The sequence below is a fragment of the Nannobrachium achirus genome (assembly GCF_963921795.1).
Source record: "Nannobrachium achirus genome assembly, chromosome: 19".
Taxonomy (NCBI): domain Eukaryota; kingdom Metazoa; phylum Chordata; class Actinopteri; order Myctophiformes; family Myctophidae; genus Nannobrachium; species Nannobrachium achirus.
In genome coordinates this window covers 6,518,562-6,536,787 of record NC_137826.1, presented here as the reverse complement: position 1 = coordinate 6,536,787, position 18,226 = coordinate 6,518,562, and the positions used below count along the sequence as shown (strand labels likewise).

Genomic DNA, 18,226 nt, shown 5'->3' with positions numbered 1-18,226 from the left:
CAGTAGATCATGTAATGATCACTAAGACCGCATACAATAGCCCCGCTAGCGGTGACTTTTGATTTGTCTGTGGTTACGATGAGATCTATGAGGGTTTGGGAGTGCTCCGTCACCCTAGTGGGCACAGTAACAAGCTGAGTGAGGCCATATTGATCACATAACCCATTAAAGGACTTGAACAGGGGTGCTTCTTTACGTAAAGCATCACAATTAAAGTCGCCCAGAGCGTAGTACTCAATACCGTCCACCTTAGCTAAGCTCTCATCAAACAGCTCAAAGAAATCATTCTGGTCAGGGGGTCTATAGACAGCACATATTAGTATATTTTTAGCATGTTCAAAAATTATCTCGACCCATACAGTTTCAAGAGAGCTGTGGTGTAGGTCTGGGCGAATGATAAAATTTAAATCATTGTGAATATACATGCAAACACCACCTCCTTTCCTGTTCCTATCATTCCTAATGACAGTGTAATTGGCTATTTCAATTCTAGCATCTGAGAATGAGTCATCGAGTTTAGTTTCTGAGAAGGTTAAAATTTGGACCTTACCATCAAAAAACATAGCTTTGATTTGTTCCAGTTTGGGTTCCAAACTGTTGACGTTGAGATGGATCATTTTCAGTCCTCTTTTTACAAATGTTTCTTTCATATTTGAGGTGATCAAATAGCCATTATCAGGGCTGGGGGTTTCTGCTGTGTGTGAGTCCACATCCGTCTGTAGTGGTAGTGGGGGTGGGGGTAGGGGGGGGAGGTCATGTCCCTTTGTTGTCTGTGAACCTAGACACCAGGATATCCAGCTTCTCTCCACGGCACGAGGGGGGGAGGTGTCGGCGCAGATTGTATCAAAGCCGAGACGTGTCAACAGCCACGACTGGTTATGATCCCTGGGGGGTGACGGGGCCAGCGGGGGGGCATCCTGCTCGATGGTAATCTCCGCGAACTGGGCACCAGCAGCCTCGATGTCTGGTGGTGCGGGGTTGGACATGCCGTCGTCCGAGTCGCTCCGTGGGTCGGGTGGTCCCTGGGTGTTTAGTGGGGAAGTCGGCGGGGGGTCGTCTGTGACTTGGACACCGTCGGGAACCGGGGGTTTGCCGCCAGGCGCCTCGGCGCTGCTGTTGTCAGGCGGCTCAACGACCGAAACCTCGCCGATGCGTGCAGGGTTCATGCAGGGATCCTCTCTCGCGTCGTCGTATGTAGCCACGGCAACCGCTGGGCGATCGTATTGCAGAGAGCCGGCTGGAGAGCCATTGTTTTTAGCATAGGACTCACCAGCTGACCTCGTAGCGGCCGGGAGGTCTTCTGTCTCAGCTACGGATTCACTCTTGGTCAGGGAAAACATCTGTTCTCTCGCCAGACGAGCGGTTGTTTGTCGAGTGATCGCTGGGCCTGGGTGAACGTGAATATCACCCGAGAGTAGTAGAAAAAAGTAAATAAAGGACCGTCTGTCCATTCTACCAACCGGGGGTCTGTTTTTTGGTGTTATCAGCGAGCCTAGGATAGCCAGTTTGTAGAGGTGTTTCAGTTCCGATCCATCGTGGAGGTAAAAATCACAGTGAGATTCCTCTCTGTTCTGCACATAATCCACTGTATCCATTTTCTCTGCATGCCATGGTGAGCTGAGGCACGAGTCGGTGTAATACACGAGAAATATCACAAAAGTGAAAAATATCCTTCCCTTTGTTCCTGGAGTGTAGTCGGAACAATGGGTCGCGGAGCGGAAAAAAATGCGGCCGTCCTTCATGACTGCTGACTGTCAACATGAGCGGGTGGCTGCACTGGAAAGCCATCAACATGAGCGGGTGGCTGCACTGGAAAGCCATCAAATTTTTATTTTACACCTCTCCCGCTTAGCGGAGAGTGTGGTGTGGTAGAGGAGGTCTTCCCGAACGCGTGCGTGTCTTCAAAGTGCCGACGCAGCGAGCCGTCTGCTCTCCAGCGCCAACTAGAGTTTGAAAATGTCACTCTTTTGAGCGGGTGGCTGCACTGAAAAGCCATCAAATTTTTATTTTACACCTCTCCCGCTTAGCGGAGAGTGTGGTGTGGTAGAGGAGGTCTCCCCGAACGCGTGCGTGTCTTCAAAGTGCTGACGCAGCGAGCCGTCTGCTCTCCAGCGCCAACTAGAGTTTGAAAATGTCTGAAAATGTCACTCTTTTGAGCAGGTGGCTGCACTGGAAAGCCATCAAATTTTTATTTTACACCTCTCCCGCTTAGCGGAGAGTGTGGTGTGGTAGAGGAGGTCTCCCCGAACGCGTGTGTGTCTTCAAAGTGCCGACGCAGCGAGCCGTCTGCTCTCCAGCGCCAACTAGAGTTTGAAAATGTCTGAAAATGTCACTCTTTTGAGCGGGTGGCTGCACTGGAAAGCCATCAAATTTTTATTTTACACCTCTCCCGCTTAGCGGAGAGTGTGGTGTGGTAGAGGAGGTCTCCCCGAACGCGTGCGTGTCTTCAAAGTGCCGACGCAAAGAGCTGTCTACTGTCCAGTGTCCAATTTGTAAAGGCTATGCACTCCAGTGAACAGCATTTATCTATTTAGATATATTGTTTGTTATTAAAACTTTTTTTTTTTACACATGAACATATTTTTTGTTATATGGCTTTGTTCAAATGCCTAATTTATATTTTTAATGAGCATATAATTTGCAAATTCAACGTTTTTCAATGGAATTAATTACGAGCATTTTATTTTGAAGGCGATTGCTTCAAACCGGAAGTCTTATATTTGCTTGCTCTGACACCGGAAGTTCTATATTTGCTCAGTTCACGGACCTGACCAAACTCACCCTGTGCAGTAAAACTGGATTATTTGTTGTTCCCGCGATGAAAGCTTCCGTTTCCTTGCTGCGCATGCGCGTTTCTCTGATTCCTGATGACAACTTCCTTCCTTCTTCTTCTTTGGTATATGGTTATTACCACCACTAGGGTGTAGTCCGCCACCTACTGGATGAAGTTCACAGCTCTTCCTCCAAGAGGCGTTGGGACAGGAACAAGCGCGCGCGCGCGCGCGCACACACACACACACACACACACACACACACACACACACACACACACACACACACACACACACACACAGCACACAGTATTTTCCAGAAATATTGGACAAAAAGAAAATTGATATTTTGTTAAAACATTTTAACAACATACATAATTATTGTATGAGGGGTCCCTGACAAAATGTATTCAGATGGGGGTCCGTGGATCTGGGGGTTTGAGACCCTCTGGTTTAAACTACATTCATGAAGCAATGTCCAAATAAACAACAAATTATAACAAATAAATAATAAGGTTTATTATTGGTCTTGGCTCAAAACACATCCATATCTGTGTTGTGACCTGAATAGCTATATAGGCTATAAAAGTATGCTTGTTACAGACTGACAGACAGACAGACAGACAGACAGACAGACAGACAGACAGACAGACAGACAGACAGACAGACACAGACTGAATAGCTATAGGCTATAGAAGTATGGTTGTTACAGACAGACAGAAAAGACAATTTCTGCATAATTTCATGTACAGTATATTGTTTATTTCAGGAGAGGTTTTGTGGTCTTGATCCTTTTAGTTGACCTTGTACCAGTGAACTGTACTGTTCTCTACCTTTTCCTATGCAACCTTCTAATGAAGTAATCAATCAATCAATTACTCGATTAATCAATCAATAGCACATCTGAGAGCAGGTTTTGACCCTAAAAGAAGAATCCAAACTATCTCTAACTATGACCAGTTAGTGCTGAGATGATTGGAGGTCATTCTTAAATCTCCTACGAAGATAATTTAGGGATTTCGTGTTTTCTCATTTGTATTGTGTGTCATTAGGCCTACATGTTTAAATGAATTGAGTACAAGGACCTCAATGGAAACAAGACATAGGCTTTCTTGGGTGTAAATCCTGTCTACTAATAAAGTATTCAATCAATCAATCAATCAATCAATCAATCGGTTTCAGGGCTGTGTTTCCAGCAGAACTGTTTTGAAGTTTTGCAAAAAAATACTTAATCTAAATTAAATGTTTATTTGAAATGATGTCTGATCAGTACAACTTGTGGCCGGTGTGGACGAGTCATTTGTAGTATTTGTTATTTAAAATTAAAATAATAGGCCTATGTCGAAAAGATCTTGACGTTTGTAAAGCACTTACCTACTTTGGCCACTTGGTGTCACTTAGGGTGAACCATCAAATAGAGGACAATGTTAGACAGTGATCACTGATCACAGTATATCACCAGATATACTTTTATGATGAAGTAAAGATGAATTTTCTTCCTATCGACAAAATAAAAGTCTGGGTTTCCGAGGCTAAAGATAAATTAATGCACTGCTCATCAACATGCATCGTATTTATAATGAAACAAATATTAATGAATCCACTACTCATCAACGTGTATCGTATACAGTTATAATGAAGCAAATATAAATGAATCCACTACTCATCAACAATTATTATATTTTGCTGAAGGTGCTTAGAGATAAACATGGAAATAAAGCAGTCCTGCACATTGTTCACTTACAAAATGTTTTATTATGTATTTATAAAAATCATGCCCCTTTAGGCTAGTGGTTAAGGCTCGATTTACAAAACTATTTATTACTGTACAATGTTTTGATTCAAGTATTTATAACAGTACAATGTTTTGATTCAATTACCCGTATAGCAAAATAAATATGATACAAAATGTATTCCCAGTTTGTCACACAACAGAGTAATGTGCTATTAACCAACAGTTAGAATTTTAACGATGAGAAGAAACAGTTAGACTAGGGAATGTTGTCGCTTTTAAAACATTTCTCTTTGGAGTAGCAGTTTGAGCCTATCACCTCCTCTTACAGATCTGGGAATTACTTTGATAAACATGATGTTTAAATTATTTGGATTTGTGTGTCCAGCTGTTTTCTAATATGTTCTCCTCATATCAGTTACAGTTTTGATGATCATCCTGTCCTTGATCTGCAGGTCTAGGAAATAGCAGAGCTTTTCTCAGCTGTTCTCTGTCTCTGCTATGTTGAGTAACATCAATGAAGCTACAGTAATAGTAGTGAGTAACATCAATGAAGCTACAGTAATATGTTCTCTGTCTCTGCTATGTTGAGTAACATCAATAAAGCTACAGTAATAGTAGTCTATAAGGTCTGTTCTCTGTCTCTGCTATGTTGAGTAACACCAATGAAGCTACAGTAATAGTAGTCTATAAGGTCTGTTCTCTGTCTCTGCTATGTAGAGTAACACCAATGAAGCTACAGTAATAGTAGTCTATAAGGTCTGTTCTCTGTCTCTGCTATGTTGAGTAACATCAATGAAGCTACAGTAATAGTAGTCTATAAGGTCTGTTCTCTGTCTCTGCTATGTTGAGTAACATCAATGAAGCTACAGTAATATGTTCTCTGTCTCTGCTATGTTGAGTAACATCAATGAAGCTACAGTAATAGTAGTCTATAAGGTCTGTTCTCTGTCTCTGCTATGTTGAGTAACATCAATGAAGCTACAGTAATAGTAGTCTATAAGGTCTGTTCTCTGTCTCTGCTATGTTGAGTAACATCAATGAAGCTACAGTAATAGTAGTCTATAAGGTCTGTTCTCTGTCTCTGCTATGTAGAGTAACATCAATGAAGCTACAGTAATATGTTCTCTGTCTCTGCTATGTAGAGTAACATCAATGAAGTTACAGTAATAGTAGTCTATAAGGTTTTCAGCTCCAGACCATAAAGATACATTTTATGTCTCCCCAGGAGACAAAAACAAAAATACATTATTTTTGGGACGTTTAAAAAAACAAATACAAAGTACTGGTATCTATCATCATAGCTACAAAATGATATATTGGTTGTGGAGATTGACCCAACAGTTTTGAAGATATGGCTTATAGAAGGATGCCATGCTGAAATACCACTTTTGAGATATTCAAGTTCTAAATTTGGGAGGACCAACAGAATTATGTCCCGATCTCTCACATTAATTAAAAAAAGTCTTATTTACATGCAGAGTTAAGCTCTGGCGTTTAAGTGAAATGTAGCCTGATATTTATGACATGCTTAAGTAATTTCAGCTGTGGTCTAAAGTAGTTCCGAAATGACTGCCCCAGTGTCATGCTCAGTCACATGTTTTCACCCTAAATGAGGAATGAGGTGTCTCTGGAATGCATGTTTTTGTGCTTATATCTAGAACTTCTAAAAGCCATGGTTTAAATCCATGATGAGCAGTGATGACTTCAGTCCTCCAATAGGAAGTCTATGTCATCAGGTACCATCTCTGCATCTAACTCTGTAAGCTTGAAGTGCAAGCAGGCAGCAGTGACATTGTTCCCTTCTTTCCCCTGGCATTTTCTCCAGTAGAGCAGCATTTGATAAACTCTGTCCACAAGGCTCTGTGGATGGTCCATCTCAATCTGCTGCATCTTCACCTCAGAGACTCCCAGCATGGTGCCGATCTTCTTCCATGCTTTTCCAATTCTATGAGCGACCTGCAGCAGCTGCTTCTCTGTGACCGTACTAGAGCCTGTGAAAAGTAGGGAGAGTTTCAACTTGGGACCTTGCAGAGTTCCATTAACACTGAGGATTTAGCCTCGTTAACCTAGGATTTTATTTTGGCGGTCTACTGTGGATTTGACTATGATAGCCTAGAGTATAAGAACCCACCATCGCCACACAGGACGGTCTCTTTTTTCACAAGTAATATGGTATATAATATAGAATATACACAGGAAATAATACCATGAAATAGAGTTTATACACAGTATGGACAGGTTTATACAATTATGGTGATTAAATGGGAAAATTATCTATGCAGAACCTTCTACCTTAAGACCAATGATCCTAACATGGCATAAGGAGGACATGGTGATATAGACCAATGATCCTAACATGGTATATGTAGGACATGGTGATATAGACCATTGATCCTAACATGGTATATGTAGGACATGGTGATATAGACCATTGATCCTAACATGGTATATGTAGGACATGGTGATATAGACCATTGATCCTAACATGGTATATGTAGGACATGGTGATATAGACCATTGATCCTAACATGGTATATAGAGGACATGGTGATATAGACCATTGATCCTAACATGGTATATAGAGGACATGGTGATATAGACCATTGATCCTAACATGGTATATGTAGGACATGGTGATATAGACCAATGATCCTAACATGGTATATAGAGGACATGGTGATATAGACCAATGATCCTAACATGGTATATGTAGGACATGGTGATATAGACCAATGATCCTAACATGGTATATAGAGGACATGGTGATATAGACCAATGATCCTAACATGGTATATAGAGGACATGGTGATATAGACCAATGATCCTAACATGGTATATAGAGGACATGGCGATATAGACCAATGATCCTAACATGGTATATAGAGGACATGGTGATATAGACCAATGATCCTAACATGGTATATAGAGGACATGGCGATATAGACCATTGATCCTAACATGGTATATGTAGGACATGGTGATATAGACCAATGATCCTAACATGGTATATGTAGGACATGGTGATATAGACCATTGATCCTAACATGGTATATAGAGGACATGGTGATATAGACGAATGATCCTAACATGGTATATGTAGGACATGGTGATATAGACCAATGATCCTAACATGGTATATGTAGGACATGGTGATATAGACCATTGATCCTAACATGGTATATGTAGGACATGGTGATATAGACCAATGATCCTAACATGGTATATGTAGGACATGGTGATATAGACCAATGATCCTAACATGGTATATGTAGGACATGGTGATATAGACCAATGATCCTAACATGGTATATGTAGGACATGGTGATATAGACGAATGATCCTAACATGGTATATGTAGGACATGGTGATATAGACCAATGATCCTAACATGGTATATGTAGGACATGGTGATATAGACCAATGATCCTAACATGGTATATGTAGGACATGGTGATATAGACCAATGATCCTAACATGGTATATGTAGGACATGGTGATATAGACCAATGATCCTAACATGGTATATGTAGGACATGGTGATATAGACCATTGATCCTAACATGGTATATAGAGGACATGGTGATATAGACGAATGATCCTAACATGGTATATAGAGGGCAGGTGATATAGACCATTGATCCTAACATGGTATATAGAGGACATGGTGATATAGACCAATGATCCTAACATGGTATATAGAGGACATGGCGATATAGACCAATGATCCTAACATGGTATATAGAGGACATGGTGATATAGACCAATGATCCTAACATGGTATATAGAGGACATGGCGATATAGACCATTGATCCTAACATGGTATATGTAGGACATGGTGATATAGACCAATGATCCTAACATGGTATATGTAGGACATGGTGATATAGACCATTGATCCTAACATGGTATATAGAGGACATGGTGATATAGACGAATGATCCTAACATGGTATATGTAGGACATGGTGATATAGACCAATGATCCTAACATGGTATATGTAGGACATGGTGATATAGACCATTGATCCTAACATGGTATATGTAGGACATGTTGATATAGACCAATGATCCTAACATGGTATATGTAGGACATGGTGATATAGACCAATGATCCTAACATGGTATATGTAGGACATGGTGATATAGACCAATGATCCTAACATGGTATATGTAGGACATGGTGATATAGACCAATGATCCTAACATGGTATATGTAGGACATGGTGATATAGACCAATGATCCTAACATGGTATATGTAGGACATGGTGATATAGACCAATGATCCTAACATGGTATATGTAGGACATGGTGATATAGACCAATGATCCTAACATGGTATATGTAGGACATGGTGATATAGACCATTGATCCTAACATGGTATATAGAGTACATGGTGATATAGACGAATGATCCTAACATGGTATATGTAGGACATGGTGATATAGACCAATGATCCTAACATGGTATATGTAGGACATGGTGATATAGACCAATGATCCTAACATGGTATATAGAGGACATGGTGATATAGACCATTGATCCTAACATGGTATATAGAGGACATGGTGATATAGACCAATGATCCTAACATGGTATATGTAGGACATGGTGATATAGACCAATGATCCTAACATGGTATATAGAGGACATGGTGATATAGACCATTGATCCTAACATGGTATATAGAGGACATGGTGATATAGACCAATGATCCTAACATGGTATATAGAGGACATGGTGATATAGACCAATGATCCTAACATGGTATATGTAGGACATGGTGATATAGACCATTGATCCTAACATGGTATATGTAGGACATGGTGATATAGACCATTGATCCTAACATGGTATATAGAGGACATGGTGATATAGACCATTGATCCTAACATGGTATATAGAGGACATGGTGATATAGACCAATGATCCTAACATGGTATATAGAGGACATGGTGATATAGACCAATGATCCTAACATGGTATATGTAGGACATGGTGATATACATTAGCCTACATTCCCAGGCCTTTGTCTTGAAATACAGTGTGACGATGGATTTCAATACATGCTAGGTGTCGATGGATGGGCCATTTGTGATCAAAAGTACAATAAAATGTATGCTTATAATGTAGTCAATTAAATTAAAGGAAACATTTAATGAATTGCATTTTTATAGCGCTTTTCCAAGTGCTCAAAGCGCTTTACAATGGTTCATTCATTCATACATTGGGAAGTGAAGCGGCGAACATTCGACGCCAGCGTCCTCACTTCCCACATTCACACACCAATGGTGGCAAGCTTTCACCAACCAACTCATTGGAGGCAATGTGGGGTTCAGTGTCTTGCCCAAGGACACTTCGACATGTTGACAGGAGTAGCCAGGATTCGAACCTCCGACCCAGGGATCATTGGCCAACCCGCTCTACTTCCTGAGCTACAGCCGCCCCAACCATTTGTGATCAAAAGTACAATAAAATGTATGCTTATAATGTAGTCAATTAAATTAAAGGAAACATTTGAGATTGTCTTGTGAAATACCTTTGATGTTCTGCACAGAAACCGGTCTCTCTTCTGGACGAATCTGTAAAGCGTATGATATGATCCTTTCAGTGTGTCAGGGTCTTTATGAATTAAGCAACATTACAGGGGTGTGCCATGCATTATCTGGATTATTGGCATGCCAGTGATGCAGTCAGCAAGCAAGCATCACTGAAGTGCCAATAATCACCGTAAAGCACACCCTCTCCTGTTCTTATACAACACATCCTTTACAATGTTATGGACGGAGACACTTTAGGAGGACTAAATGAATTCATTCATTCATTTTCAACTAATTGAATAAACAGTTTAAAACATGTTGTGTACACGTCAGTGAAATGAACAGCTGGGAACATCCCTACTTAAAGGAGTAGTTCAACACAAAATTGATTACTCACGGTATGAGACTTGATCTTGACTTGCTCAATAAGATTGTTTTGTTTTTTGTCGCATTCCTGCAATTTGATTACAATAAATTGACCCTCCTTGATTCTGGATGGGGACCCAAATGCATTCGGGTCCCCATCCGGAATCAATGGGGGTACATTTACAATAATCAAACTTTTGTCTTGGGAATGCGACAAAAAACTAAATATATTATTGAACTCAAGTCTCCATGGTGTGAGTAATCAATAGAAAAAAAATCACACCCAATGTGAAGTGAGCGGTGGTCGTGCTTGCATAACATCTTCATACTAGGATTTAAGTCTAGGATGTACAGGCTATGCTACACACACACATTTTACTATGGCAAAACGCTGAGGAAAAAGGCTACGGACACACGCACAGCCACTTTAGGAGCGGTTTGCACCGCTCAAAAAGTTATTTGGGGGGTGAACTACCCCTTTAAACCCTCTATAATTGATACAATGGACCTGTAAAGCGAGCATTTGCACTTATTTCACCCTACACACAAATCGATTTGCCAAAAATAGCAGATTTACAAGCTCAGAACGCATTGCACCGCTTGCAGATCTGCCAGAATAGGCGATGCTGGGGTTCAATGGTAAACAAAAAGGGTAATTTTAGTTTTTCAGCAGTTCCCACGGTCCAGGAATTTCAATTAATGGAACACCTGTCTTAATTTATTGAAAATAACACCCAGAAAATAGCCAAAACTGAGCACATTTGATCAATAAGGCCAAACCTCATTTGAAAAGGAGTATGGTAATACTTAATTAGCTTTAAAAGCAACATTCTATTAAGACATGGCAGTAATATGACTGCAAAATGGAATGTGTAATATAAAAGGTTCATATCTCAATTATAAATATATTTAATAGAAAAACCAAAGGTTATTTACAAAGGAATAGTGGGGGCAGCCCCCTTTAAACAAATATCCGTGCACACCCCTAGTTTTGATTGGTGCTTAATTTCCAGCTCAAAAGCCAATTCATCCTAGTGTATGAGGGAGGATAAAAATTATTAAAAAAATAAAATGATATGATTATTGTGAGTGTTTTTTTTATTACGATAAATGATGATAAAGATTATGGTCCCATCCCTCACCTGCGGCAGGTTGGACCTGCAGATGGTGGTGATGGTGTTCTTCTGGGTGGAGGAGGAGGAGGTGGTGATAGGGGTGGGGGTGGGGTCCAGAGGTGGTGGAGGTGATGGGAGGGTGGTGATGGAGGTGGTGGTGATAGGGGTGGGGGTGGGGTCCAGAGGTGGTGGAGGTGATGGGAGGGTGGTGATGGAGGTGGTGGTGATAGGGGTGGGGGTGGGGTCCAGAGGTGGTGGAGGTGATGGGAGGGTGAGGTCTATGACCTTAATGGGTGTTGATAGAAGAGAAGAGGAGAGAGAGTTGATGGAGGAGATTGTATTGGACAAGAGAGACAAGAGAGAGAATGCTCAGAGTGTGGTTTTAACGAACAACACAGATAAATGTGTAATGCCCGCAAACAAGGTGCCAAAATACCCTGCAATATTCCTCTGTTGGTAGTTACTCTCGTTTGCCCGGGTAGCTCAGTCGGTAGAGCTCTCGCCTTTGAACCGCAAGGTCATGGGTTCGATTCCGGGCACCGCCAACTCAGCGTATGAGTAGCACGGCTTGGCAAGTCGTGCGGCAAGTACTGGGAGCTGATGGTAGGTGTGGCGCTCCACCTCAGCAGTCCATCTCCCAGGGGAGCGCAGCATTGTAACGGGGACAGACTCCCGCGTGTTACCGGTTGATACCGACAATAAGCCACTCCCGACCTACTTGCTTAGGTGCGTGGCAGTCATCTGAGCGTGGGTCCTGCAAAGCTTTTTGAGTCTGTGTGCTTCAAGCATCAACACGTTTGAGAAGTGAGGAATAGGATGCCATCCCACAGCAGAGTGTGGCTACTGTAGGTTGGTGACCAGCATGAGGAGGAGGAGGGCTGTATTAACCATTGGGCCGGTGGGGCCAATGCCAGGGGCCCTTGGGGGAACTGGGACGCATGGTCATTGACAATTTACTAAAGGTATAAGTTAATTAAATATCAAATGTGTGGGTCCCTTCTCTGTTGTCTACAGGTGCTTTCTTGGCCCACATATGATCATCATGGCTTAAAATCCGAGCTGGGTAGTGCATGTCGGGAGGGAGGGGTGTTATGGTGGAGGGTGGGGGGGCCCTAAAAAATGATTAGCCAGGGGCCCTTGTCCCTGAGGAGGAGGAGCCAGGCTGGTGTGGCTGCGTATGGATCTTCCACCCACTGCTGACAACCCTGACGCTGTGAAACTAATAAAGTGTAAACATGGCCAATGTGTGTTGTTTTATCCTTCTAACTGTGGCAGAGTGCAATCATCCACCAAGCAACTCAAAACAACAGTGAACACCAACAGAAGAATATTACAGGGGATTTTGGTAAATACCACTGCTCAAAGAAATGGCTTTCTTTGAACAGTGCTATACTATAATCAAATAAATTCAAATAAATGAAAGGGAAGTTCCCTTCATTTCTTTGAGCAGTATATGTTGGGGGTGTTGTTCATTCCACAAACACACCATCCTTACAAAGTTGTACCTTGTTGTAAAGGTGAGTGATCATGATTTACAACCATATAAAGTACGGAGAGAGAGAAATAATCAACCAAAATGATCTTGTTATATCTAATGTCTGCAGAATCTCTTTATTTTAATGGAAGGGGGCAATTAGAATGCTCAGCCAATCTTAGTCAATCAGGATGGAATATGAGGGGGGGAGAAGGGGGCATAGAGAGTTGTGTCACTTCAATAATAGCACAATAATAATGATTCAATAAAAGGAACAAAAGAATAATAGGACCACAAAAGAAGGAAAAAAAATTGCAGATCTCACAAGCTCTTGAGTAGAGCTCCTTACGTATATCGGCCATAATAATTTGAACTTTTATTTATACATTGCGGCTACTCTAGTAAACAACGAGACAGAAAAAGCGGTGGAGGTTTTAGGGCACAGGGGCAGATAGACAACCAGAGTTGCACTCACTGGAGACTAGATTGGACACTCAGTAATCACAGTTACCTCGGGGACAGTTACCGTACCTTCAGTTGCATGCGCTGACTGTTATGAAGACGTTACGATGCCCTGAAACATTTCTGTGCTTGTCTACCCAAAAAGCCTCCTCCAGAGAGTAGCTGGAGAGTGTATCATTGAAAATAAAGTCAGCAGTCAGTCAGCATGCTGACCACTGACATGATACAAACCAGCACATTTATAAACTCTTCCAATGTATTTCACATCTGTTCCAGGAAATCATATGATGCAATAATGAGGCTCTTACAATCCAAACCTTTTCCAAGCCTGGAAAAGATATTTTTCTCATTTCAAAATATTTCCATGAATTTCATGACCGTGTGAGACCTGCATTTATGGAAAAAGTAATTGATGGAATATAATCACTGAGAACATCATGGATATTACAGCCCTAGTTTCTATAAGACCATCCAGGTACACATACCTCTTCCTGACCCATGGAGGACCTGTTGGATGAGTACCCTGAAGACAAGGAGGTCTGACTGCTGCTGGTGAGGTCAGAGAGAGAGAGAGAGAGAGAGAGAGAGAGAGAGAGAGAGAGAGAGAGAGAGAGAGAGAGAGAGAGAGAGAATAGAAGAGGAGATTAGAACAGTTCAGAACTTCTGATGAAAACACAAACGTGAAGCAACAGCAGATGTTCTTTCTGTACTTTGTTTAGATTCTACTTTTTTTGGTCCCATTCCTGAGACAATCATTAATGACTGGCAGAGTTTATCCTGTCAAAGAGTCTCCTACTGAGCAGCCACCAGTCATCGAATTATTGTCTTAGGAATGTGACAAAAACAGGAATAGGTCAACATTCTCACTGTGATGTCCATGGTTGGTTGATCTGGTGGTGGATGTTGGGGCTGTTCCTTCCTCCTGCTGCAGCGTCCATGTTGGGCTGCGGGTTGAGACCAGGAGCCTTGAAGAGCTTGATCCTCTGCTCCAGCAGCTTCTGCTGCTGCTGCTGCTGAATCATCCACTGAGGAAGTATCTGTGTACAGCAAAACATCATGTGAGCAGAGTAATGAAACAATACTTTTATTTAACCTCTTCAACCCTATACATTGGGCTCTACACTAGGGGGCAGTATTACCTATATTACTACCCGGCTTGTTTGGACGCTTGATTCTGATTGGTCGAGCGCTGAAATCAGCTGTGAATTATAGGAGAATAATGACCGCTCCGCTCTATAATTCACCGCTGCCTATTCAAAGGCTCAGAGCAGCTGCAGCATTCAGGCTGCACTGCCTGGATATAGTGCCGTATCCAACATGTCAGCCATGTAAACAAACACACAGCGTCATTTACAACCAAACGTTGCTCTGAAGAATGTTTTAAAAAACATTTGAGGCGAGAAATAGACGACGCAGTAACAGAAAATGGATTCTATTTGATCAGCACTTCCTTGTTTTCCAGGTTTTTAGGTTTGAGTCAAATTATTAATTTTATTTACCCTAACCCTAACCCTGATGGTGATCTGGTGGTGGATGCCGGGGCTGTTCATTCCTCCTGCTGCGGCGGCCATGTTGGGCAGCAGGCTGAGACCAATAGACATCAAGGGGTCAGAGATCTCCTGCTCCATCACCTGCAGCCGCTGATCCAAGCTTAGTGAGAGAAGTGTCTGTGTACAGCAAAACATCATGTGAGCAGAGTAATGAAACAATACTTTTATTTAACCTCTTCAACCCTATACCCTGGGCTCTACACTAGGGGGCAGTATTACCTCATGTTGTAGTGGCCATGTGGCGGGGTAGTGGATGGAACATACTTTCTTTAGCTTTTAATGATTATAAATATATTTATCAATACATTAAATTATTATCACTCTGTTAATCGTGACAGTTCAAACTTGTCTGTCAACAAGTGTGTCTTGTTTGGCTTATTAATTATTCACAGGTCTGTTCCTGACAGGAATATGTTTTCGCTACGATGTCAGAATTGTAATGAAATGTAGTTTTATTACGTACCGTTCCAGGGATGTCTGGAGACACTGTGCTACACGATGCAACACCGACAGCCTCTGTTGGGGACACCGTGGTGACAGCCTCTGTTGGGGACACCGTGGTGACAGCCTCTGTTGGGGACACGGTGGTGACAGCCTCTGTTGGGGACACCGTGGTGGGGGGGTAGGTGTCACCGTCTGTCTGTTTCTTCCTCTGTGGGCTGGTTCTGTCTCTCTGGTCTCTTTCTTCTTCTCTGAGGCGTTTCCTGCCCTCTCTTGATGGCACAGAGGAAGACAACGATGAAGATGAGTTAGGATAGGATAGGTTTCCTACCCAGCAGAGGATAGGTTTCCTACCCAGCAGAGCAACTTTACTCCACCATCTTGGTGTCGCTCTCAGGGAGCCAGCCTAAGACGGTGCCTGGACTGATGACATGTTAAACTCTAACACATACAATTTACAGTTTAGGCATTTAGCAGACGCTTTTAATCCAGAGCGACTTACAATAAGCAGGTGATACATCAATATAATAAGCAAGATAATATGTCAGTACATCAACAACAATATAACAAATGCATAGGAATATCAATCTTACAATGATATGTGAGTTTGTATTTGAAAGATAACAACACTGTATGGCAACACATTTTGTTTTGCCTATTCCTTACCTTTTGTCTGACCAGAAGAAATCATGATCCAAACATTCCTCCACTGTAGGTCTTTTTGTTGGGTCTTCATCGATCATCCTCTCGATGAGATCCTTGGCAACCACATCCTGAACATCTTTTAAATCATACTTACCATCGTAAATGTTATATTCACATTTAAATCCTTTGCCAAAGGGATGTTCTCCTCCAGACAGGATGCAATAGATCAACATCCCAGCCACCTTTAGAATGAATGGAAACATTTAGTGATAGTACAGTAGGCCTGTGTGTTGTACTCATTGCTGCAGAATAGCCTAAACACAAACCTGGATGTCAGTGCTGCGTTTATACCGTACACCATTCTCATCATCCAAGGCCTCCTTTGCCTTCCAGCATTTTGTTCCTGCACCGCTTGTGAAATGTGTTGTCCCTTTGGTCAACCGTCTGCTAATTCCAAAATCAGCCAGTCTTGCCCTCCCTTTAATATCTGCAGGGCAAACAGGTTAGGTATATATAATACAATGAATCCAATAAAAGGGGTTTAGATTAATACAAATACATTCAGTGAATGGTACTGAAATTATCTTCTTATTTGGCTTCTGCAGCTTACCAATCAAGACATTCTGGGGCTTGATGTCCCGGTGGAGAATTGGAGGATTCTGAGAATGAAGAATCTTTAAACTTTTAAGAACCTCCTTTGCAAGCTGCTTCTTCTGTTCAGAGTCTGTATTCTTGATGTGTTCTTCCAGTGTGTTTTCACATAACTGAAGAACAAGGTATCCAAAGGTCTCATCCTCTGCAAAGTCCACATATCTAACAATCAAAGGATGATCAAGCTCTGGAAGACGTAAAAAGCCTTCCTCGTTCTTAAGCACATGATAGTTGGATTTTAACATTCTCTTCACTGCCACTTCAGTGCCGTCATCTCTTAACCCCAAGAACACCTCAGTTCCATCACTTCCCTTTGCTATGCGGAATCGTTCATCGTTCACAAACACAAAACTTCCAACTTTGACAACTTTCTCAGCGTGTGCAAGCTTCTCTAACTGTGGTTTCCACCTTTTACTGATTGAACGCCATCTCCGTGGTGGTGGTGGTGATGATGGATCCATTTCTTTGCATCAGAACAGCTATGGAGAGACAAAACATGTGAACTCAATAGATATAAATATTTATATATATTAGATATAATTCTTTGTCTCTTACATAATCACATGTCGTCGCTTTTGGGCAGAAACCAGCTCCAATCTAAATGTTTTTACGTTTTATTTTTTATTTTTTTATAGATCTTATTGAACACTCTTAAAGGGGTAGTTCACCCCCAAAATGACTTTTCTTCCCGTGCCATAGAGACTTGAGTTCAATAATATTTTGTTGTATTTGCTTCATTCCTAAGACAGAAAATGTGATTCTAGTAAATGTACCCCCATTGATTCCGGATGGGGACCCAAATGCATGGCCCTGGATGGAGAAATCATCAGGGTAAGTTTACTATAATTAACTTTTTGAGTGAGTGAGTAATCAATCGAAAAAAATGTCATTTTGGGGGTGAACTACTCCTTTAAGTCTGTGTGTGTATTCAAATATTGAACCAATGTAAATTATTTCTGACTAAACCGACAGTTTGACGAAGTTTAGTCACTAAACCTTCTAACTCCATTAGAGATTATGAACAAACCAGTTGATTAGTTTTCTTCTTCAGTTAGGCATGGTAGAATCCATGATAAACAACATAGTGAAAATGGAAAAGCAGGCAAGGCCGTGTCTGCCATGTGAACCCAGACTGGCTACCATGCTGTGTGAAATAAAAGGAGATTTCGTTTCTTTTTTAAAAACCTAATGGTTGTCGTTAATTAATGTATGCCAATACAGGCATGTGCACACATAGACATCAAATGGGGTTTGAGCCCCTGCCCTTTTATCAGTCTGTAAAAAGTGCCCTAATGCAGTTTTTACTATGGTGAAAGAAACACATGAAATGCCTCCCTTCCATGAAATACCTGATATCCATGTTGTTACACCACATCTCTAGTATCGATTTGATTATCTTAGTTCAGTGTGGTATCACGCATCGAAAATAGCTGGGTTGGGGGGTCCCCAGATAAAATATTATTATTTTGGGAGTGAC

The 18,226-nt window shown here is 41.5% G+C and overlaps 1 protein-coding gene and 1 long non-coding RNA gene across 2 annotated transcripts; both read right to left on the bottom strand.

The window, feature by feature from the left end:
* Positions 1 to 6,210: 6,210 nt before the first annotated feature.
* LOC308304170 (uncharacterized protein) lies at positions 6,211 to 15,833 on the bottom strand (the record flags this gene model as incomplete). The annotated part of the gene is made up of 8 exons (XM_080748729.1): positions 6,211 to 6,497; positions 10,045 to 10,087; positions 11,554 to 11,811; positions 13,948 to 14,008; positions 14,330 to 14,499; positions 14,962 to 15,129; positions 15,476 to 15,725; positions 15,826 to 15,833. The coding sequence occupies 8 exons, from the start codon at positions 15,831 to 15,833 to the stop codon at positions 6,211 to 6,213; spliced, it is 1,245 nt and encodes a 414-aa protein (XP_080604855.1).
* Positions 15,834 to 16,059: 226 nt separating this feature from the next.
* Positions 16,060 to 17,094, bottom strand: LOC308304025. The gene is made up of 3 exons (XR_013963039.1): positions 16,709 to 17,094; positions 16,425 to 16,585; positions 16,060 to 16,340 (listed from the first exon to the last, which is right to left on the bottom strand). It is a non-coding gene; the product is annotated as an uncharacterized lncRNA (long non-coding RNA).
* Between the last annotated feature and the right edge of the window lie 1,132 nt (positions 17,095 to 18,226).